Consider the following 25,200-nt stretch of genomic DNA (forward strand, 5'->3'; position numbering starts at 1 on the left):
CTTTGGGAAGCACTGAAGCCTTTCTGACAGAGTCCAGTTGTAGGTCCAGAAGTGTCTGATTTTAGGGGGTCACAGACCCAATATATATATACCCAAATGTGCCTTTGAAGTAGAGGAGACCTCATAGAGTGGTAATGAAGTGCACTAGTTACCCTTTCAGCCCAGTTCTGTCTGCCGGGAGATTTATGAGGGGGCCTGGGGGTATCAGTCATTTGTGTTGGGTCAGGCCACTAGCCTTCAAAGTGTAAGTGAGAGTCTCTTCACCTTTTCTGCCCAGGAAGACCCATCAGTATGCAGATGAATGCAGATACTACTGAGTGTCCTGTGTTTATGGCTATCAGGGTGGAATGAACAAGGGGAGCTGTCAACAAGCAGAGACCAGACGTGGATAGGAGACAGGCTGTACAGCACAGGGAGCTGTAAGTGCAGAGAAATGGCTACTTTCTAAAAGTGGCATTTCTAAAATAGTAATGTTAAATCCAACTTCACTAGTAAGCAGGGGTTCTCACTACCATTCCAAACATACCAAACATGATTATGTCACTCTTTTCGGATCAGAAATTATGACTTAAAACTATATTATGGAATTTCCAATTCTGGTCCATGAGAGGAGCATGCTTCACAGTACTGGAAAACGACATTGGGAGTATTTCAGTACCAGGACATGTAAAACTTACAAGTACATAGCCTGCCTTTTACTTACATAACACCCTGCCCACTGGGCTACCTAGGGCCTACCTTAGGGGTGAATTATATGTAATAAAAGGGGAGTTTAAGGCTTGGCAAGCAGCTTTAAATGCCAAGTCAAAGTGGCAGTGAAACTCCACATACAGTCCTTGCAATGGCAGGTCTGAGACATGGTTAAGGGGCTACGTCTGTGGGTGGCACAATCAGGGGTGCATTCCCACTAGTAGCATTCAGTTTACAGGCCCTGGGCACATGTAGCACACTTTACTAGGGATTAACAAGTAAGTTAAATATGGTAATTGGGTTTGAGCCAATATTACCCTGTTAGGGAGGGAGCACATGCACTTTAGCACTGGTAATCAGTGTGAAGTACCCAGAGTCCTAAAGCCAACAAAAATAAGGTCTGAAAAAAAGGAGGAGGAAGGCAAAAAGTGTGGGGTGACCCTTCAGAAAGGACCATTTTCCAACACTAAAAATACACGATAAACTAAGCATTGCACCTAGAATGTCATTTCTACTTTGATCAGCTGTTTTCTTATGATTGTTGTGCGTCAGAGGTCTTGGATTCTGTGCTCAAGTACAAATGGCAGTACATTTTTCCTGTGTCCATTCCTGGACCAATGGTATCCCTAGAATCAGAAATGGATAATTTCAGTTTTAAGGAGCTAATAATTCACCCACCCTACAACAGTCAAAAAAATATAGTGCTTCTTGAGTTTAGCTAATTACTGTAGAACACTTATCTAGATTTTTTCTTCTTTGTTGCATCTATTATAAATGCACAAAAAAGGGGAATCCTTCCAATTGACACCTCAATCTGATCTCTTCTTTTCAAGACTTAAGAAAGAGTTAAGTAAAGTATCTGTATTTTTGCAGCCTCATACTTGTAAAATGTATTACTGTAGACTGATACTTTAGACTAAACTGTGGCATCGTACATCATATTACCTTTTATTCCCCAAATTACCGTCTTCAGGGGAACATTATTCAGTCCTGGAAAAGTAACTTTGGCATTAGTGGACAGCTTTCTAGAACGAAGATCCTTGCTCTATTGGAAACCCATCATCCTGTGATGGTGAGCACTGGTCATTATCATTTTTAGGCTGTCCAGTAAGGTGGGGATAGTAATAGCAAACAATATGGATGGGCATTTTTCTTTCACCAAAATGATTTTCTGATCCTTTTAACTCTAATAAAACAAAATATTGTTCAAGACTGCATTTTCCAAGAATTCCTACAAGAGAAGTTCTGAAAGTAAGAAAGAAGATTCTTCCTGCATTACTTGATTAAGAGAGGTTAAAACATTAACTTAAGATCATCAGTATTATAGATTGATAAAACAAAATGAGACCTTCAATTTAACAAAATCATTGAACATTATTGTATCAAAATGTTATTTATCCCAAATGTGGACCTCCATATATTTATTCTTAAATTATATCATGTATTCTTTCTGCTGGTTTTAGAGGAAGGACACCACAGAAATCTAATTCTGAGAAAATGCTAGTGATTCTCTTCATGAAAAGACATTAAGAAATATGTAGATTTATGTACCAGCTGTGTTCAAAGTACAAGTTATCGCAAAGCAAAATTCTGGATTGATACTGAATCCTGAATAACTATCCAAACCATGGGATTAATTTCCACAGACTTTGTAGTATATTGTCTTCTTTCTGATGGATGCACACTTATTATAATTACAGTTGATTCATTTACTAAAGTGGCTCACTTTTATATGCTTCATAAAATTCCAAGTGCTCAAATATAGCTAAACAATTTCTGATAGTTTCAGGTTATGTAGTATTTCAACCAAGATGATATTGGATGGAGGCCAACAATATATCTCTAAGTTCCAGAAACTAATGTGAAAGAAAGTGGGAATTCAAACAAGAATAACTGCAGAATTCCACCTGGCAGTTTAGGAACAGAGAGAGAGATTAAATAATGTGCTTGAAGAATTTTTACGATGATTTTTCTTCAACTTGTCAAGACAAATGGAAGTTTCTTCTTCCTACAGCTGGATTCACGCAAAACAATTTAATATATTCCTCTTCCAGCATCAGTCTATTTTTTACTAACTATGGAATCAATCATTGTTCTTTTCCTTACACTACAGATGTTGTAGATTCTGTTCCAGGTGTTCAAGATTTGACCCAAAATTTGGATCTAACCAGAAAATAATTTTCTCTTTTCATTTCCAATTGGACACAATGAAAGGATAGCGGACAATGCAGGCTAATAGGCACATACGTTCACTCTTCGATTATCACATAGGATATATGGTTTGATATCTGCAGAACATCCACTTAGCTCAATTCACTTCTCCAAATGAAGTTCACAATTGCATGGCTTTTTTTTGTAGTCAATCTCATAAACCATGTAACTATTCCAGACACACTTCTTAGAAGAAAGAAACCACCAAACCTTATTTGACTTTTTTGTCATCTTAAATATCAGGTTCAGCAGATTTTTGACTCTTGTTTCCACAGAAGTGTTTGCAGTTCTTCATGGATTTGAAGGGTTATGTTCATATTAGACCTCTTGTGAACATGTATCCTCAATTCATGATCCAATATTGGTTAAACATTTTTCACTTCATCTTAATAAGCCTGGGGCTCCGGGGAGGAGCGTTAGCATTAGTAATTAAACTCTATTGAGGCTATATTCACATGTTACTGATGGAGCTGGTGCTCCAATATTAGAACTACCTTTGGACCTGTACAATTCTGTAATCACTTTTCTTTGTCCCTATTTGATTGTCTGATTAACAGAGGTTGTGGCCCAGTGCTTAAAAGCAGTGTTATTTCTTGTACCCAAGAAAACCATATCTACTCTCATTAGGTGATTTCTGAGGAGGACTGTGCCTCAGGGGTCATGGCTTCTGTGCACAGTATGTCAATTCACAAATGAGTGAAGATTTTTCCTGAGTCCACTCCAGCACCACTTGTATTCCTTGAATCTGTGTAAAGGTTCTCTGATTGGGAATGCTCACTTCTCTTTGCATTTTTAAAGCATTTTTTCCTGTTCTCTTTTTAAACTACTCCCAGGTGAATATTCTTTTCTTTATAAAAAAGAGCTTAGGGGTACTGTAGTTGCTGCAACTTCACTCTCATGTCTGTTGCTAACTCCTACATTAGTGTTCCTGCTACCGTTTTTTGGAGTCCAGTTCTCCTCTATGTTATGGGAGTCTGCTACATTTGGCCTGTGTTCTTTAAGAAAGATTTCTGATAGATTACCATTTTCCTCTGTTTTTTTGGATTTACTCTGCTGCCAAGGTTTACTTCTTGCCCTTTATCAACCCGGACAATAGAGTCTTTATTGAAAGTGACAGGCTATATTTTCAAGAGAAAAAAAGATTTACCCCAATGTCACCAAGAAAACCTGCCATGGCATATTAGATTTTTAGCACACTGAGATTAAGTGACCTGCTCAGTGCCAAAGCCAGGATTTGAAATCCAGTTCCATGATTCCAAAGTTAACTATTAGACTTCACCTCTTTGATTCAAGACCTCTGAGTGGAGATGGTAGACCCTCATGGTGTGGTGATGTATTGACATTTTGAGAATCTCAAAGTGGAATAATCCCCTTCACTTCTGCTAGGTTTGAGGTGCTACTCTTGATGATATATTTGAATTTACGGTCTAATTATATCAAGAACTTTTGGATCAAAGCAGTTGGTGTTAACTTTAATATATTAGTCACAGTAACTGCAGAAAATAATGTAATCATTTATTGAACAGTTAATAAAAGTTACTGCAATATTGTATGCAGTACAATGCAGCTAAAAGAAAAGATTTAATTCAACTGCATATGGTTATACTCAACAAAACAGGTATTTAATTTTAACATCAAAACTCAACCATAAACTGAATAGAGTGACATGCTAATAATGACATGGCTGTATTTTATAAAATTGATTGACTCATTGTAGTAAAAACCCCTTCCTTCCTACTCATAAGAAACATTCAGCCTCCTGATCAGCTCCATATTTATCTGGGATTAGATATAGGTCAATAACTTCCATAAATGTAACAAACTCAAATAGAAGCTGCTGATCTTTGCAATTAAACTAGTAATTACATAGACCCAGCATAACTGAAGCAGGTTTTAAAAATAATCTTTTTTCATTCAAGACCTGCCTACAGGAAAACAGCTGGATAATTGACTCATTAGAGGGTCAAACTGTGTGGTTATCCGGCAATCTTTGGAGATTCCAAGATTGCTCCCACTCTCCTGCAGAAAGCTGGCCATGGCGTATTATAGCTCTTCTGCTGGTCTCTATGTCTGTGATCTCATTGGCTATTGCACTACTGTTCAGGGCTTTATATTAGGCCAGGACAAATTTGAATTATGCTGGAAAATCGGGGTGATTTCAGTAATTACACATTACTTTTGTGCTAAAGTGCTTAAATTACACAATTACTCTAGCTTGAGTAATTAAGAGAAATTTGGAGAACAACTTCTACCACAGGAGCACATAATCAACGAACTAAGAGAAAGCAAGCTGCTCCTGGTTAATGCTGTTCGTGTTCTATGACATTTAGTGCAATTTTCTTCACGCAAAATGCATCCTCTAGCCCATTTTGGATGGGAGGGTGCATTTTCCACTAAAATGAATTGTGCTAAATGCTAGATGACACTTTTAATGTAATTTTGCATCAATTCAACCAATTTTGCTGTAATCACGAGGAACTACCCTAGAGAGAGTTACACCACTTACGCTTCCCCAACTTCATTTTAATACTCTAAATACTTTACTTTATTTAATTATTGTCTCATCTAAAATCTACACAATAAAAAATACATTTAATTTAGTTTGCAAAACAATTCATAGAAAGGGTGCAGCTATTCTATCACTGAGAGACACAGTTTTCCTGACTTTGGTGAATGTCAATGTAATCTACCACGTCCTGCTGCAGGTGGTGATTTCCTGATGTCTCATGTACTAGGTACATTTTGTACTTTGACTGGAAATTGTGCCCCAGCTCTCAACACTCGTCATCCAGGTATGCAGTGTAGAAACATCAAAGACGGACTGAGCTTGATCAGTGTGGGCTGAAATGGTTGAGTGCAGCTATTGTGAAGGAGGTAGTCTGTATTTGGCATGAATGATTTCCCTGAGCAGGGTCTGGGGGACTATCTTCAAGAGTATTCCACCTGCTGTGCTGAGCCCGCCTCAGTGAAAGCAGCAGTAGTTTTCTACTGCAGCACTGCAGTGAGAGGCCATTAACCCAAACACTTTTTCAAACTTTGTAGCCTCACACTTCACACATTTTGAAAAGTAAAAAAAAAAGGAACTTGAAGAACAGAAGATTCACAACTCAACAGGTCTCCAGCTTCAAGCTCGCGGGCTCTGTCATCTGGTTTAAGGCCTGCCCTTAATAAAGGCCCCATACTGTATATCGTGTTTTGCAGTCTCAGGGCTTGATTTAGAGTTTGGCGGATGGGGTTACTCGGTCCGCTGTGTTACAATTTCATTATATACTACGGACATCGTAATACTCTCAATCAGGCCCTTACTTTTATTATGGTTGATGCTCGCATAGAACTTGGCTGGTTTGACCAGTTGTGGTTCTTTTCTTCCCTCTACTACTTATTCACCTTAAAAACTACTTCCTCACCACTGCCCAAATAACCAGTCCAACTGTGGAGCACGTTTACCATCAAGATATTCTAAATCTGCTTAGAGGCATCCATTTTGATCTTGCTGGTTCAAACGTCTTCTAGCCTCTTATAACCTGTGCAATATCTTAGTAAAATCTTTACTACAACAGTTAACTGCTTTATTGTTCTTGCAACTGTCTCCTTGAATTATGACCTTAGCTGGCAGAGGCAGCATGTTGTTTTTAAATATTGCAAATATAGTGCAAAAGCGAGTTTCATTATGATGGTAAGGCTATAGCTTGATGTGTACATCATCTCAACCACTAGGCATCATATGGAAAGGAAAGGAGACTGACACAGCAGTGCTTCTAATGATCAGTTTAGGTTTCACTTCTTTACTCACAATTGTAGTGAAAATCATGTTGAATCCTGGATGTGTTAATAAATATTTGGGTGGCGTCTTTGGCATCTGCTCAACTTACATCTTCATGCCATTGGCAGGTCATCTTGTAGCCTTCAAACAATTGTATCTATTCTTCAGTTTGGAACCCAACACTTTGGGATCCAGATTATGACATTTACTTCATCATTAATCCCCCAGTGGTCTTAAGGAACCTTCGTATCATAGGTCACGTCACGTCTGCAACTAAAATAAAACCTTATACGTTTTTGTTTGAAAAAGACCTTCTCCTGTGTGCAGTGATAGTTCTAGAACTTCTCCGCCTGGATTTTCAGAATGTAGTATGTTTGAGTTCGATTCAATAACCTCCGTTATCATCATTTTTTGCATGGTAGGGTGCATGGATGCATCAGTGGATGGGTGGTGGAGTGGAAGTACAGATGGCAGATTGGATGGATAGACTGGGGAAAGTTTGAATGATGGATGAAAGAATGAAAGGGTAGCGATTGTAAAGGTGAAATAGTGGATATCAGCAGGTGGATGGAAGTGTAAAAGAATGAATGGGTAGATGCATGAATGGAAGGGACAAGGAAGCTGTTCTAGGGAGGGTTCGGTCACTTCGCTTGCTTGTTGCTCCAAGTGTGTTAGCTCAAAGTGGGGGCTATTTAAACTTCCTGGCTAGTCCCCTGAGATGCATGACAGGTTTTCCGAAAATCAAATAATATAGGCCTTGCACACAGTCCTCATAGCAAGTTGTTTTTCAAATGTACAATTTACATTTTCATAGGCCAATGGAGTAAAATAGCAAGTAGGCAGCAGCGAGACTTCCCCTAATCTAGAAACCTGTCATATATCTACGCCACCTAAAATGTAATGTGTGCCGCTTAAATTGTGTAAGTGGGACGAGTTTTCTAAGAAATTATAAGAACAGTCTCCAAGAGACCAGGAAAGCAAAGCTGTGGAAAAAAAAACGTTTAACGTGTAGAATTTGAATTTGCACGGTATTACAGTAACACAGATTTGTAAATAGCTGTACTGCCAGTGGCAACAGAATTATTACCTGGCCCTAATATCTGTGCCTATCCTTTCTTCTGCTTCACAGGTGTCACCACCGTCCTCACCATGACCACACTAAGTATCAGCGCCAGAAACTCCTTGCCGAAAGTGGCATACGCGACGGCCATGGACTGGTTCATAGCCGTCTGTTATGCCTTTGTGTTTTCTGCGCTGATTGAATTTGCCACCGTCAACTACTTCACAAAGAGAAGCTGGGCCTGGGAAGGGAAGAATACAGTAGATGGGCCGGATACGAAGGTGAGACCTCTCAGGAAGGCTGAGAGAAAAGGGAATGCAAGGCGAGAGAGCTGCATTGGGACCAGGAGTGGGCAGCATATAGCCAAACATGCTTATGGAGGCTATATGTTACTTACTGAGGTCGTCAATGTAGGTCTCAGCTGAAGCACCTCCCACAGGTTCACGTCATTTAATAAATATGACGTTTTCGATTTTGTTAGTACTTATATGTATTCACCCACAAGAGAATTAAATCAAAATCTCACCTATAGTTTTTTTATTCTCGAGGTCACGTGTACTGCTCTTAAATCGTGCACTTCTGCATAACAGGGAGACGTAAGAACTGACTGTGCCCTTTGCACAGTTCTAACTTGACAAGCCCTGTTTGGGGCCAGATCGCTTATGAAAGGATTTATAAAACTTAGGAGACTTCAATCCCAGTGTGGAAGACTGCATCTATTTTCCCTATTAAAGACATTGTGGTGTTTCTAGTCAAACTGTAATAAAGAAATGACGTAGATGTTCAACTGTCACAAGTTATTACAGTTGAACTCTGACATCACAGTGCCTGCTGCTAGAATCACCAACTAGGGTAAAAGGTAGGTCATGTAACATAATTAATGCTCAGTTTGAATACTGAGAGGCATATTTACAAGCCCCTTGCACCGCTGGTGCATCACTTTTTATGACTCTCCAGTGGCACAGTGAAGACCCATATCTACGAGACCATGCAAAGCCACTTTGTGTGACTTTTCATGGCCTTGTAGGTATGGGGTAGGGCAGCGCAGTGCACCGCAAGTCGATGCATTGAGTTACAGTGCATCAGGGGGTGCTACATGGTCACTGCGATAGGTTTTCCCATGCCACACCCATGGGTTTTCGCTTTCCCAGGTTTACAGGGAGGTGTAAACTTGGGAATGCATCAAAACCGTAAGCCTCCCAGGGGAGGCGTGACAAAGAAAAATATATTTTCTTCTCCTCATTTTTCCTCTTTCAATGTGTGCTACTGTAGCACACATAAAAAGAGGAAAAAGCCTCCAGCGTCTACGGATTGTTTCAATCCTGCCAGCAATGCAGACACCCTTGCACCGTGGTGGAGCAAGGGTGGAGCAAGGCTGCCTGCATTGGCACTAGGCACAAATTCGCTGGCTAAAACAACAGGGATGCACTGTATCTCATAAATACAGTGCATTCCTGTTCTTTCCAATTGGTGTAGGGCAGAGCAGCAAAAAGACTTGTGTGGTGCCCTACACAAATTCAATGTACATACGCCCCTGAATATGAGAGCTGCCTTTTCCTTCTTCTGATGCAGTTCTATTAAAAGGGCAAGCAATGACAATGGCAAAAGGTTTGTCTTCAAAGGAATACTGTATGTTAATGTGAAGCATTACAAATAAATAGCATGGGACTGGATATGTATTTGTGTGGAAGTCAAGAACTGTAGAATAATATTGGATAATGTTAAAAGGTAAGGTAAAAGCTGCATTTTCATGCCAGACCTAAACATCCATGTAGGTTAATGATTGCCCTCCTCCCATCTGTGCTGCTGCTTTAGAAAACAACATAAAGTATCTAGTTATCTAAAACTCTTATATATAGCATTACCACATCAACTTGGTGGGTCTGAAAATTCAAGGTCAGGCAGTCAGATGGATGAAAAATTAAAATGATAACAGCTTTGGGGAGGGCAAGCACTTTTTTGTTGAAGCAACCAACCTCTGCCCAATCAAAACATGTATTCCTGGCTCCCAACATGTGGGTGGAGCCAAACCCACTCTCTAGTGATCCTCACAGAATTGTCTAGCAACAACTGTGCTGTCAAGCAATACCATAAAAAGTGTTCAGTAAAAGGGAGATATTTAATGCAAAATATTTTTTTTCCAGAGCTATAGGTCATTGCTGGAAAGATAGAATCTGTGCATGTTCCTACGGAATCTGAACCACAGCATTATTTTACCCTGATTTATATTGAATCAATTCTACTATCTTTAGAGTCTCAAAGATTTTGAACATACTGAATACATGTCTACTTTTAAAGCACATCTAAACAAAATTCAAACAGATGATTTGATTATCTTTCAATGCAACAGTTTTCAAGTTTCATTTTATTGAAACAACAAACCAATTACATTTCAACATTTTATTATTGATTAGGTGTAACCTTAATCATGCTGGACCTGAATCCCGAAAGTAAGTTTATTTTTTTTTCGGTATTCATTAACCCCTACAGTGCCCGGTACGAGCTGGTCTCACACACAGTTCCCATGTGCCGGGGACGAGAGCAGCTCGTCCTGCACCCGGCCCATTGGGAGAGCTCTAACTCCTCCCATGAGCCAAGGGCAGGGATGGAAGGGGAATTGCTACCCCTTCAACCCCTGATACACCCACCCCCCCAGTGACGTTTGATGGTCATCTCCAATCATGCTGGAAAGAGAAGTGCAAAAGCGTTTCTCTTCCGACCGGGAGGTGGGGCTGGAGAGGCATGAAAGGAAAGGAAAGACATTTCCTTCCCTTTCATATCTCAGCAGGAATGCCCACTAGACACAAGTTTTTTTTTTTAAATATATTTTTCAATAAGGGGAGTGGCCGCTTGGGCAAGGGTCACTCCCTGGGGGGCATCTTTTTTAAGGCCTTTTCCGCCTGCCCTGGGGAAATAAGGGCCTATTGTTACTAGGTCGATTAGCCCCCAGGGGGGTCAGAAACCGCTAGATGCCAGGGATTATTTATTATTATTCTTTTTTTGCAGGAGGGGAGCGACCCCTTAGGCAAGGGTCGCTCCCCTGGGAGGAAAATTATTTGTAGGACATTTCTGCCCCCTTGGGGGAGGATCGGCCTAGATTTTTAGGCCCACTAGACACCAGGGATTTTATTTTTTTGTGTCAATTTCATGCAAGGCGAGCGACTCCTTAGGCAAGAGTCGTTCCCTTGGGGGGCAAATGTATTTCAGGCCATTTCTGCCCCACTTGGGGGCAGATCAACCTATTTTTATTAGGCCGATCTTCCCCCGGGGAGTCAGAAACCACTAGGCACCCAAGATTTTTTTTTGCCCCAGTTTCACTCAAGGGGAGTGACCCGTTAGGCAAGGGTCACTCCCCTGTGGGGGCAAATTTATTTTAGGCCAATTCTGCTCCACTTGGGGGCAGATCAGCCTATTTCTATTAGGCCAATCGGCCCCTGGGGGTGCAGAAATCACTTAGGCACCAGGGATTGGTGTGTGTGTATATGTGTGTTTTGTTTGGGGGGGCAGCCTCTTGGGCAAGGGTTGCTCCCCATTACTGTTGGCCATATCTGCCCCCGTTGGAGGAGTTCGGCCTATTTTTGGAAGGCCCATCTGCCCCCAAGGGGGGCAGAAAGCACCAGAGACCAGGGAAGATTTTTTTTTTCAAAAAACGATTGTGGGGGTATGACCATACCCCACCCCAAATAAATAGGACCAAAGGTGTTCTGCCTGCCAGTGGGCAGGTGGGGCACTTACCCCGTATCCACTCCCCAGGGGGGGCAGAAAGCCTACTAGATGCCAGGGAATTAAAAAAAAATAGTGAGATGGTGGCTATCAACCAGTATGGGCATGGTTATTTCCCCACCCCAACTGAAGGGGGTAAAAGTCCTTCAGCTCTCCCCCATACACTAAAACGTCTTATCCCACAGCAAGCTATAGGATGTTTGATTATTTTGGGTTTTGGTTTTACATTTGGGCCATGAGAGCTTGTATAACTCTCCCACTTGGAATGTTGAGGACTGCATTTTTTGCACTTTGGGACACTGCCATGTAGAAAAAATCCACAAGACCTAGACACATCTGAATACTAAACATCTGAGTCCAGGGTGGTGTGCTTCACATGCACCATGCACCATTTTCTTACCCACAATGGCCTGTAAACTTCCAACTTTGCTGGAAATCACACGTTTCCCACATTTTGGTGATGGAACCTGCAAAAATTCTCAAAATTCCTAATACCCAGCATTGTTGCATCTATACCGATAAACATTCTGCCCCACTTGTCAGCCTAAAAATTATTTTTTTCAAACTGCACTTTTGGACCCGCTTTGGTTCCCCCTCAATTTTGACAGGTTTTTGCCTCTTCCCTGTCACAGGCACTTGGCTCACCTACACAAGTGAGGTATCATTTTTACCAGAAGGGTTGGGGGAATGCTGTGTGGAAGGAAATTAGTGGCTCCTCTCAGATTCCAGAACTTTCTGTCACGAAATGTGAGGGAAAAGTGTTTTTTTGGCCAAATTTTAGGGTTTGCAAAGGATTCTGGGTAACAGAACCTGGTGAGAGCCCCACAAGTCACCCCATCTTGGATTCCTTAAGCTGTCTAGTTTTGAAAAATACACAGGTTTGGTAGGTTTCTCTAGGTGGCGGCTGAGCTAGACGCCAAAATCCACAGCTATGCACTTTGCAAAAACCAGCTCTGTTTTCTTTGGGAAAATGTGATGTGTTCACGTTCAGTTTTGGGGCATTTCTTGTCATGGGCACTAGGCCTACCCACACAAGTGATGTACCATTTTTATTGGGAGACTTGGGGGACCACTGGGTGGATGGAAATTTGTGGCTCTTCACAGATTCCAGAACTTTCTGTCATCGAAATGTGAGTAAAAAGTGGTTTTTGGCCACATTTTTGGGGTTTGCAAAGGAGTCTGGGTAACAGAACCTGGTAAGAGGCCCACAAGTAACCCCATCCTGGATCCCCCTATGTGTCTAGTTTTTAAAAATGCACAGGTTTGGTAGGTTTCCCTAGGTGCCGGCTGAGCTAGAGCCACAGCTAGGCACTTTCCAAAAGACACGTCAGTTTTCAGTGTAAAAATGTGATGTGTCCAAGTTGCGTTTCCTGTTGCGGGCATTTGGCCTACCCATGCACGTGAGGTACCATTTTTATCGGGAGACTTTGGGACACACAGATTAGCAAAACAAGCATCACTGCCCCTTGTCTTTCTCTACAATTTTTCCTTCCAAATGTAAGACAGTGTGTAAAAAAGACGTCTATTTGAGAAATGCCCTGTAATTCACATGCTAGTATGGGCACCCCTGAATTCAGAGATGTGCAAATAACCATTTCTTCTCAACACCTAATCTTGTGCCCATTTTGGAAATACAAAGGTTTCCTTGATACCTATTTTTCATTCTTTATATTTCAGCAAATGAATTGCTGTATACCCGGTATACAATGAAAACCCATTGCAAGGTGCAACTCATTTATTGGCTCTGGGTACCTAGGGTTCTTGATGAACCTACAAGCCCTATATATCCCGGCAACCACAAGATTCCAGCAGACGTATCCCGGCAACCACAAGATTCCAGCAGCAAGATTAAGATTGCTTTAAAAAATCTGATATCGCAGGAAAAAGTTACAGAGTAAAACGTGGCGAAAAATAGCCGTTTTTTTAACCTCAATTTCAATATCTTGTTATTTCAGCTGTTATCTTCTGTAGGAAAACTTTGTAGGATCTACACAAATGACCCCTTGCTGAATTTATAATTTTGTCTACTTTCCACAAATGTTTTGCTTTCTGGGATCCAGCATTGGTGTCACACCCATTTCTGTTACTAACTTGGAAGGAGGCTAAAACTATAGTAAAAAATGGGGTATATCCTAGAAAAATGCCAGAATTGTGTTGAAAGATGTGGTTTTCTGATTCAAGTCTGCCTGTTCCTGAAAGTTGAGAAGATGGTGATTTGAGCACCAGAAATGCTTTGTTGATGCCATTTTCAGGGAAAAAACCATAAGCCGCCTTCTGCAGCCCTTTTTTTCCATATGAAGAAAACAACATTTTTAGCTGTATTTTCGCTAATTTCTTGGTCTCCTCCAGGGGAACCCACAAACTATGCATACTTCTAGAATCCCTAGGATGTTGAAAAAAATGAACATACATTTGGTGTGGATAGCTTAGGTGGACAAAAAGTTATTAGGGCCCAAGCGCAAACTTCTCCAAATAGCCAAAAAAAAACCTGGCCCCTGAGGAGGGAAAATGGCCTGGCAGCGAAGGGGCTAACAACAAGTTATTAGTAGGTTTATGACTGCAGAGGCTTCTTAATGAGGATGGAGAACTCCATATGTAAAAAGATACAAAAGGCCTATATTTTTATGTGCACACTTCTCCACCCCAACTTGGGAGCCATTTCAGATGTAAACACGCTATTAACTCATAGTTTGTGAATTCTAAATAAAATATGTTGGCACAAAAAGGGACATTTATCTTTGTTAATCAGATCCACTGTTTTGCATTCTGTCATTGTTTCAAGTTCTCTTTCTTACGTGTGGTTTCCAAAACCAGTCAGGTGAATTGGACATGAAATGCATTAATGCTGTACTGCTTATATATATTTCTATACGCCCAGTTTAATAAACGTTCTAAATACTTCATGGCAGCTGGCCAGACCTGCCCTAACTACTGCAGCTCTCATAAAATGGGCATTTATAAGACTAGCCAGATGTTGTTTGCTTTATGCAGCACTCATGGTCATATGGAAATATAGATGGGTACCAATGAATTATGGGGATGGTTTTCACTGAGCAATTCTTGGTCACATCCAATAGACCAGTGCCTAATTTCTAAAAGAATGAGTGCTGGTGCCCAGATCTCTGCTCCGAAGTCCACAGCCAGTGCTATTAAATGTGAGTGTGCCAAATGCATAGACTTGAATCCACCTCATGCCTCGATATTCCACTACCATGCACTCCTATTTCTCTATTGCAGGTCCCTGGTTTCTCCCTTTATGAAAGTTTCCATCTTTCTCTTCTTCCTTGTTTCCCCTGTGTTTGTTTTTCCCTCTCTTGCTCTCGGTCAATGTCTGAAGAGGTAAAATAAAGGCTGGTTTCCAAAAATGAATGCTGTTTGGTCCCATCAGCATCCACCAGCTCACATTAAGTACCAAACTAGACAATAGAGCAAATCTTGAGTTGTCTATGATGCCACTCTGAACCGTGAAGTGAAAAACATTCCAGTAATTCAGTTTTTACCCATCTATAATTTTATTTTATGTATGGCTTTCAGAATCATCTGCCTCTGTTTTCAACTACTAACCAGGGGCAGAGGAGTAATGGGGGGCGCCATACATTACATTGTCTCTGCTCCACATCCAAAATATAAAAAGAACTGGCCTCCTAGCACCCACCCCCAACAATCTCTGTGCCTTCTACTCTTAGAGCTATGCTCCCTGGTTTAATGTACTGCTCTGACAGACTCTATGTGAGCCCTGCTAGAGCACCCTGCAATCTTTTTATAATGTAGCAACAGCAAGTAACACCTTTTGTTAAGAACTGTTGCTTCGCCATAGCAGTGGGTTTCTGGATTTTAATTCAGTTATTCATGCTAGTGGGTCTCTATCAGAGCCATACAAAACAAAGGGAAAAAAATCAAATGCACAATGCTATCAATTATGATACAAAGAACAAATGTCATATTTAAATATCTATATATTGTACCAAAATGTTCTTGACCAGTTTAGAATGCCGAATTCTTTAAATAAACATGGACTAACAAACTAGTTATAATCATTACATTTTCACCCCTGCACAAGTAGAATATGCACAAATTCTTTCAGGTCAATTCCTCTTGCATTTAGGGCATTACAGAAAAATTATGAAAACTACCTCCTTACATTCAGCATTTTCGATATCGCCATAGCCTGATCAAAAGAACACCCTTGTCCTTGTATCAGAATTGTGATCAATTCAAGTGTTACTTCTTTATGAGAATGGCCACATTCTCCACAAAAATGTGTTGTCCCATGATACATCACAATGTGATTGACCAACTGCACCAGGGTACTCCAGCAGGACCCAACATGAGCCTGCTGTGAGGTACCTCAGTACTCTCATGAGAGTCACCACCCAAGATTCACTCCTAGGGTACCTCAGTAGCATGCAATTTATAGTCTGTTGGCTGTAGGGCCTAGCTAGAGTCTAGGATCTGTATGTAATCCCATCTGCACACAGCCCAAGGCCATGCAAACCAGGGGGTTGGCCGCCCACATGGATGTGTGCAGGACTTAGTCAGAAGCCAGGCCGTGCAGCGAACCCATGCTGTGCATGTCCAAAGTCATTAAGCATTGGGGGTCGTTCTCCCCCAGGGGTTGGGCACAGGGCCTGTCCTGAGAGCAGGCCCTGCTTCCAACCCACCACTGCACACAGCAGAAGCCTGTACTCATTGGGGGAGATAGGTGAATATAATCAAAAATCACAGAAACATCATAGATGACATCATCCAGACATTCTGACAAAGTGGTCTTAAAGTAATTTTATACACTACATCTAACACCAATTTTCTCTCACCCTTGCATGACCATGGACATACCCTTTGACCACATAGCATATTAATCAAGTTGACACATTTGGGTATGTTATCTCCTTTATACAAGAAGTCACCCAGGTAAAGATCAAAATGTCTCTATAGACCTTAATGGTGCCAACCCATTTTAAATTCTTGAACAACCTGCTAAAATGAATTTATAATCTGTTTACCTTAATAGTATCACCCTTGTAAAGGCTTCCTATGGAACACAATTTTCATTCAAGAATTTGACTGATATGCATGTGCCACCAGAAAGAAGCTTTCTGCCTTAATAATAAAACGTGTTCATTGTACTGTATTACAGCTGTTGAATGGGCCCAGATATACAATGATCAACAATCATTTGCTAATAGAAGATTTAACCTTATTCTCAGTTTTTTTGGTATATGCTTAGGCATTATAGAATATTCTACTTTAAAACACTAGTCTACAACCCACTTCAAGTGTGCTAAACCTTTACCTTGTTTATCACTGAGTACTAATTACACATCAAGCTTTAGTGTTTTTCAAATTGTGCACTATAAGACGTTGAGCATGCAGAACAATACTTACCTGAAGGACATACACTATTTCTATTCTATGCTCCCACATGTGTTCACACCGTAGCTCTATGCCACATATGACTACGGTGTTATCAGTGATGTAATCAGTAATGTCATCAATGATGTCATTTGAGATGTCATCAGTGAGGTCATCAATTATGTCATTTATCATGTCATGACTGGTGTAATATGTGAGATCAAAAGCAGTGCAATGTGGGAAAATCAGTTTTAGTTAGCTCAGTGAGTGATAACTAGTGTATTTCAGTGTTTCTTTGAGTTTTGAAAATTAGATTTTGAGTTATTTCAACACCTAACTATAACATCACTTTCACCTTTGTTTTTTGAGTGATTTCATTTTTATTTTTTATGTAAGCTATGATCTTATTAAGATATGTATGTATTTATCAGATATATGACATGTAATATGGTCTGATATTGCTATTGAAGGGTTCTGGTGGACATCATAAATGATGAGGCCATCATATACCCACAAAGACTTGTGGCTCCATATGTGATGCACAGCAGAGTTTTTGAATGTTTTGCAGGGTATTTAAACCCAATCGAAATTGACCAGCAGTCCTTGAGTATGGTTATGTTTCAAAATCCTGCCTTGATGTGGCCCCACACAGCTGAACTACAGGTTCGGTGGATGCCTTCCCTGCATTCTGAAGGATAATCACATTTTTTCTTCAGGAAGGGGGACCTGAGCTATCATCCTATCATGTGGGCTGCAACAAATATTTTTCTTTTGCAAGCAATCTGTTGGAAAGCTTTCAGTATGTTAAAACAGATTTAGGTTTGTGGACCTGAAATGGATTTTGGTAAAAAAATGACCATCAACTAATAAGCTTATTTTAAGAATTTGGGCTTGTGAATGGTCTACAAACCTGGGGATCACAAACCATTTGCACACTAACAGTACAAATATTTCTCCTTAAAAGATTCACACCACATGAAGCTAAGGCAATTATTTGAGTAAATTTCTACTGTCATGGTACGTCTGGTATAATTCCGTTAAGCAGTTTTTATTTATTTACTAGCAGAGATTCTTGCAGGAGATAAAATCGGAAATGCAACTTCTGTGAGTTTTTAATCCTCCCTTTTTCTTCCTCCCCTTGCAGATCTGCAAAAGAACTGACATGCAGAACTCAAATTGTAAAATTGTATGAATAGTTTTTCGCAAGTTTTGTGTTCACTCGGCAAACAGCACCAAAGAAGTTATGAAAAAAATGCATGTCTCAATCTTTAGCTCTCTTTATCTCTCTCTCTCTCTCTCTCTCTCTTTCTCTCTCGCTTTCTCTCTCTCTTTTTCTCTCTCTCTCTCTCTCTCTCTCTATATATATATATATATATAATATATATATATATATATTTGCATATATATATATATATATTCACTTAAAAAAACAAGTTAGGCTAACATTTTAAAGGTACAAAACCATAGAAATTCAGCTGTTATAGTTAGAGGTATTTCAACTAACTGCAACTCGTGTCCTAAGGTTACTAGAGCTTGCATCCCGGAGCAATTTTAATTACTATACATTTATCCAACAATAGCCGTGCATGGTCTTTGTGCATGGCGGGGTAGGCCGCAGCACCTGGCCTTTGGCCAAGCCCTGTGGCCAACTCCCTATAACCCCTCCCCACCTTGCCATGCATGGTCTTCAGCCGTGCATAGAGTGAAATGGCCACAGGGCCTGGCTGCCCTATAACCACCCATGCCCAAGCCAAGCACTGCCCTCAGCCATGCTCAGAGGGTGTTGGCCAGAGGGCCTGGCTTGCGGCCCGGCCCTGAGGCCAATCACCTATAACCACACCAAACCCACACCACGCACAGGCCAAAGGCCCTTCCATATGGACACCGGTAGGTAGTTATAGTTACAACCTTGTTACCATAGGAAAAGCTTTTTTGGTTTGTCAGTAACTTTGGCGCCATTCTATGTTTTTTTAATTACTATACATTCATCCAACTATCACCTCACATAGCCTTCAACACCGTGTGGCAGGGGTTGGCTGCAGGACCTGGTCTTCTGCCTGCTCCTACAGCCAACTCCCTATAACCACCCAACCCCCCGCCACGCAGTGTCTTCGCCTGTGCTCGGCCAGTGTTGGCTGCAGGCCCTGGAATGCAGCCAGGCCCTGCAGCCAACCCCTATAACCACACCAACCCTGTGCCGCGCACTGCCAAAGGCCCTACAGTATGGATGCCAGTTGGTTGTTATAGATAGGACCAAGTTTCCCTAGGAAAAGTTTTTTTTTGTTTTGCCAATACATTTGGTGCTGTTTTTTATCATGAAGTAATTTTAATTACTATACATTCATCAGACCACTGCTGCACATAGCCTTCAGCAGTGCGAGACGAGGGTTGGGATACTACTGATCAAATTTTCTGATGACAGCTACTTGTGCCATTTCCTTCCTATACGGCATACTCCCTAGTTTCCCGTTCTCAATCAAAATTTTCAAGTCCAAGAATTCAATGGCCTCTGCATTAATTTGGCAGGAAAAGTTCAAATTCAAGTCATTAATATTCAAGATCTTAACAAACTCATCAGCTGACTCTTAATTGCCATTCCAATTGCAGAATTTGCCATTGATATAACAAATATATTTGTATTGCATTAGGGACTCAATAATGCAGGGAATGCAATATTTTCATATATTATGGTTTTTCCAAAACTTTTTTGTTTGCAGTGGTTAATAAAAATGATGTCTGATAGAAACAATGTAAAACTGTAAATTTCATATAATGCACTTATGAGAACAAATACATTGATATTTTATATCTCAAGGCCCACTAGGGCAGGAAAAAGTGATGAATTAGGATAATTAATTATTCTTAATTTGTTGTCAATATTATTATTTTTTTAGAAAGTTATGAGGAAACAGTAAAAAATAACAATATATATCGCTGCAAACTGCAAAACATCAGTAGCACAAGTTTACTTATTGGTACAGACTAAGATGGCTGCCATGAATGCTTTGATGGTAATAAATGTGTGTTCCTACTTTGGCCCTCATTCTGACCCTGGCGGTCGGTGATAATGCGGCGGTCAAGCCGCCAACAGGCCGGCGGTCCAAAATATGCAATTCTGACCCTGGCGGGAACCGCCAACACAGCCCGCCGCATTAACACTCCGCCCGCCACGGCGGAACAAACAAACAGCGCGGCGGTCCCCGCCAACAGCCAGGCGGCAGACAATGTACCGCCCACCCTATCACGACCCACCAATCCGCCACCTTTTCCGGGGCGGGAGCACCGCCGATAAAAACACGGCGGAAACAGACTACGGACGGGAAAACGCTCACCTCTACGCACTCCACGCGAGATTCCGGCAGTATGGAACCCGAGTTGCAGGTCATCCCCGCACTCCTATACCTGCTCCTGTACCAGGAGCACGCCCGGCGGCGCGGAAGACATCGGTGAGTACTGCACCTACGACACAGGGGAGGGAAAAGAGTACCGGCACACACCCACCCACCCACACCCACTACAACACACACATCAATGCATTCCCACAGATCACTGTCACAACCCACAAACCCCCCCCTCCGAAATAATGCAAAGACCAAAAGAAGAGATCATAAACGGGCAGATATATTGAAATATGGACACCAGTAATCCCAATAAATAAATAAACTATGTACAAAATATATACAGCTACTAAATGTAGTCCAACCACTGTCCGTGGACCACAGGTGTCCTGTGCAAAGGGGCAAGGCCCAGTCCCACGACAAGAACTCCACGGAGAGAACACTGCAGGGGCATCAGAAAGAAAATAGGACAGGCACCTCAGGGGGAAGGGAAGGGGGGGCACCTCAGCCACTTGAGTACACGACGCCAGATCCACGAGGGGACTCCATGACCACTGGCCCATCCTGGGGAGAGCAAAGCCACAGTCCATACAGTCCATACAGTGGGTGGCCTGCCCACTGGGCCATCCTGGGGAGAGCAAAGCCACAGTCCATACAGTCCATACAGTGGGTGGCCTGCCCACTGGGCCATCCTGGGGAGAGCAAAGCCACAGTCCATACAGTCCATACAGTGGGTGGCCTGCCCACTGGGCCATCCTGGGGAGAGCAAAGCCACAGTCCAAACAGTCCATAACAGACTCCACTGCCATTGGAGGAGGCATGTTGGCCAGAGGACATCCTGCAGCCCTGCCCGAGACAGATCCTGCCCTGCCACGTCTGCCAAAGGGCCAGCGGTTCTTGCCTTGAAGGGCCCAGTTCAGCGCTTCTTGCCTTGAAGGGCCCAGTTCAGCGCTTCTTGCCTTGAAGGGCCCAGTTCAGCGGTCCTTGCCTTGAAGGGCCCAGTTCAGCGGTTCTTGAGACGGCGGAGCGGTGCTGGAGACGGCGGGGCCCAGTTCAGCGGTTCTTGAGACGGCGGTCCCCAGCGGAGCTGTGCTGGAGACGGCGGGGCCCAGTTCAGCGGTGCTTGAGACGGCGGGCCCAGTTCAGCGGTTCTTGAGACGGCGGTCCCCAGCGGAGCGGTGCTGGAGACGGCGGGGCCCAGTTCAGCGGTTCTTGAGACGGCGGGGCCCAGTTCAGCGGTTCTTGAGACGGCGGTCCCCAGCGGAGCTGTGCTGGAGACGGCGGGGCCCAGTTCAGCGGTTCTTGAGACGGCGGTCCCCAGCGGAGCTGTGCTGGAGACGGCGGGGCCCAGTTCAGCGGTTCTTGAGACGGCGGGGCCCAGTTCAGCGGTGCTTGAGACGGCGGGCCCAGTTCAGTGGTTCTTGAGATGGCGGGGCCCAGTTCAGCGGTTCTTGAGACGGCGGGGCCCAGTTCAGCGGTTCTTGAGACGGCGGGGCCCAGTTCAGCGGTGCTTGAGACGGCGGGCCCAGTTCAGCGGTTCTTGAGACGGCGGGGCCCAGTTCAGCGGTTCTTGAGACGGCGGGGCCCAGTTCAGCGGTTCTTGAGACGGCGGGGCCCAGTTCAGCGGTGCTTGAGACGGCGGGCCCAGTTCAGCGGTTCTTGAGACGGCGGGGCCCAGTTCAGCGGTGCTTGAGACGGCGGGGCCCAGTTCAGCGGTGCTTGAGACGGCGGGCCCAGTTCAGCGGTTCTTGAGACGGCGGGGCCCAGTTCAGCGGTGCTTGAGACGGCGGGCCCAGTTCAGCGGTTCTTGAGACGGCGGTCCCCAGCGGAGCGGTGCTGGAGACGGTGGGGCCCAGTTCAGCGGTTCTTGAGACGGCGGCCGGTCTATGGCCAACTGCTCATTGCCTGGTGGTGCCCTCCTGGGCAGCGGGGATGGTGCTCCTTCAATGCCCACCTGGGCTGTGGGTGGTGGGGCCCTCCTGGCCAGCTGGGCTGGGTCCTCCCTGGCCAGCGGCTATGGGGGTGGTGTGCTCCTCCTGGGCAGCAGGCCTGCAGCCTGACCTCTCCGACTTGCTGCCCTTGCCCTCCTTAGTCGGGAGTCTGTGGCCCTTTCCTCCCTTTGGAGCTGTGGCTGGTGACTGTGTCTGGGTGGTGTCTGGGGGGGATGTAGAAGCCGGGCTCCTGCGGCGCCCCTTCCGCCTTCTGCTCCTCTTCCCAGGGGGTGGGCTGGCTGTCCCCTTGCTGCTGGGCGAAGATCCAGACATGCGGGCTGGTGGGCTCCAATACCCCTGCACCCTTGTCAAGGGGGCTGCAGGGCTGGTGGTGGCTGAGGTGCTCTTCTTACCCCGACGAGAAGGAGGGGGGGGCTCAGGGTCAGGAAAGAAGTTAGCAGTGGCGAGGAAGAGTTTCTTGGGACAATGGAGAGTGGTAGGTACAGTGGGAATGGGAGTGGAGGGAGAGGATGTGGTTGTAGGTGAGTCACGTTTGCTGTCTTTGGGTGCAGGTGCAGGAGGGATAGGCTGTCGTGAGGTGGATGGCTGTTGGGTGGGTGGGTGGCTGCGTTTGTGTGGTGTGGAAGAGGGGGTGACAGACACAGTGGGAGAGGACACAGGGGACGTGTAAATGGCAGTGGGGGTGGTGACTGCACGTGTGCGGACTGGACTGGAGGGTGTGCTGGTGATGGAAACACTGGCTGATGGTGAGGTGAATGGAGGTGTGAGTGTAGACGTCACAGGGAGGGAGGAGGGATACAAGGAGGTGGGGGTCACAGAGGTGGTAGTGACTGTTGGCATGTCTGCATCGGAATGTTGCGTGTGTGAATGTCTGCGTGATCTGTGGTGCTTATGTTTGGATGAGCTTCTCTTGGGTGTTGAGGTGTGTGCAGGCTGGTCTGATGGTGTGGGTGGGACAGGCAGAGGAACAGGAGACTGGGAGGAGGGAGTTAGTAGAGGGAGGCAGGAGACAGGGACAATGGCTGCCGTCAGTGCTGAGGCCAGAGCCTGGAACGATCGCTGATGGGCAGCCTGACCCGAATGAATGCCCTCCAGGTACGCATTGCTGCGATGAACCTCCCTCTCCACACCCTGGATGGCATTCAAAAGGGTAGTCTGCCCAACAATGAGCGTCCTCACGAGGTCAATGAGCTCCGCACTGAGGGCAGCGGGGGTAACAGGGGCAGGGCCTGAGGTGCCTGGGGCGAAGGAGATGCCCGGCTTCCTGGCAGAGCGGGCACGGGGCGAACGCTGAGGGGCTGCTGGGAGGGCGGAGATGGTGCGCTGGGTGGCGGCTGTACCTGTAATGGCGGGGGGCACGGATGGTGCCACCCCCGCAAGGGAGCTCCCTTCCGAGGACGTGTCCTTGTCACTGCAGGGTCCAGTCGTCCCCGTTGTGGAGCTCCCCTCGCCCTCCGTCTCACTGGTCCAGTCAGACTCTGTGGCATGGCCCTCCTGGGCCATGTGAGATGCAGTTCCCTCCTGCCCCGATGCCACTTCTCCTCCGCCTGATGATGCTGATGCACACAAGCACAGAAAGACAAACAAAAAGGGGGGGGGAGAGAGAAATAAAGGGATATTGAGTACATGGATCTCCGGTACAGTTAGCGGACATGACAGACACAGATGCCCCCTGCACTAAGTTGCGCACTTGGGGTCCGCTACGCATTCCGTGGAACATGCCCTACACGCCTAGAGTTGACAACTGCACCCATGGATGACACGGCCCAGGGATGGCTGTACTGACACACTACTGAGGGTGGTGGCTGGGGACACAGGGGCTTACGGGGGTGCCCAGCCTACAGATATCGCCCTGGCCTAGGGGGACCCACAGCCCTCCTCCCCCACCCAGACACCTCCACTGCGCGACAACAGAGTAGATAATGCTTGGACTCACCCCCTTGTGTCTGCTGTGCTGCCCTCACGCGCCCATCCAAATCAGGGTAGGCCACCGCCAGAATCCGGAACATCAGGGGGGTCAGTTGACGGCAGGCACCCCGCCTACGTTGGGAGGCCATCCCCAGCAGAGACTCAGCGGTCTTCTTGGTCCCGCGGCGGATGTCCTCCCACCTCTTGCGGCAGTGGGTGCCCCGTCGATGGTGGACCCCCAGGGTCCGGACTTCCTTGGCGATGGCACGCCAAATCCCGATCTTCTCATGGGCGCGGACCTATGTGACACGTACAGGGAGGGAGAAATACCACGTTCAAGTTTGTCTGCATTTTCGTTGCCAGTGGCCCAACGCCCCCCATCCCCGCCAGGCCCCCCGCCATGCCCCCCGCCAGCCCCAACATGCCCCCCATCCCCGCCAGGCCCCCCGCCATGCCCCCCGCCAGGCCCAACATGCCCCCCATCCCCACCAGGCCCCCCGCCATGCCCCCGCCAGGCCCAACATGCCCCCCATCCCCGCCATGCCCCCCGCCAGGCCCAACATGCCCCCCATCCCCGCCAGGCCCCCCGCCATGCCCAACATGCCCCCCATCCCCGCCAGGCCCCCCGCCATGCCCCCCGCCTGGCCCAACATGCCCCCCATCCCCGCCATGCCTCCGCCAGCCCCAACATGCCCCCCATCCCCGCCATGCCCCCCGCCAGGCCCAACATGCCCCCCATCCCCGCCAGGCCCCCCGCCATGCCCCCCGCCAGCCCCAACATGCCCCCCATCCCCGCCATGCCCCCCGCCAGGCCCAACATGCCCCCCATCCCCGCCAGGCCCCCCGCCAGGCCCCCAAGCCAGCCAGTGGCCCCAAATCCATATTGAATTAAACTCACTTGTTGGTCTGGAGGACCGTAGAGTAGCGCATACTGGGGGAGGACCCCATCCACAAGTTTCTCCAACTCCTCTCCAGTGAAGGCAGGGGCCCTTTCCCCAGTCGCAGCAGCCATTGTCCCTTCCAGACCGAGGTCACAGCAACACTTGCAGTATAGGTCCTCTCCTGTGAAAGTTCAAGTCGCAAGTGGATAAGTAGATAGAAAATGGCGGTCACGTCCGCGGCGGTGCGTACCGCGGCGGTGCGTACCGCGGCGGTGCGTACCGCCACCGCCGGCTCCCTTCGCCATTGGCTCCTGAAACCCAT

General features: G+C 45.4%; 1 protein-coding gene across 1 annotated transcript in view; it reads left to right on the top strand.

Annotated features, from left to right (window-relative positions):
- The window catches only part of LOC138265760 (gamma-aminobutyric acid receptor subunit alpha-3-like), a 1,591,340-nt gene that overhangs the window by 1,330,569 nt on the left and 235,571 nt on the right, over positions 1 to 25,200 (top strand). The window contains exon 10 of the mRNA XM_069213778.1: positions 7,794 to 8,005. Coding sequence (XP_069069879.1) covers positions 7,794 to 8,005 — 212 coding nt within the window. The remainder of the gene's footprint in view (positions 1 to 7,793; positions 8,006 to 25,200) is intronic.

Source organism: Pleurodeles waltl, chromosome 2_1, assembly GCF_031143425.1.
Source record: "Pleurodeles waltl isolate 20211129_DDA chromosome 2_1, aPleWal1.hap1.20221129, whole genome shotgun sequence".
Classification (NCBI taxonomy): Eukaryota; Metazoa; Chordata; class Amphibia; order Caudata; family Salamandridae; genus Pleurodeles; species Pleurodeles waltl.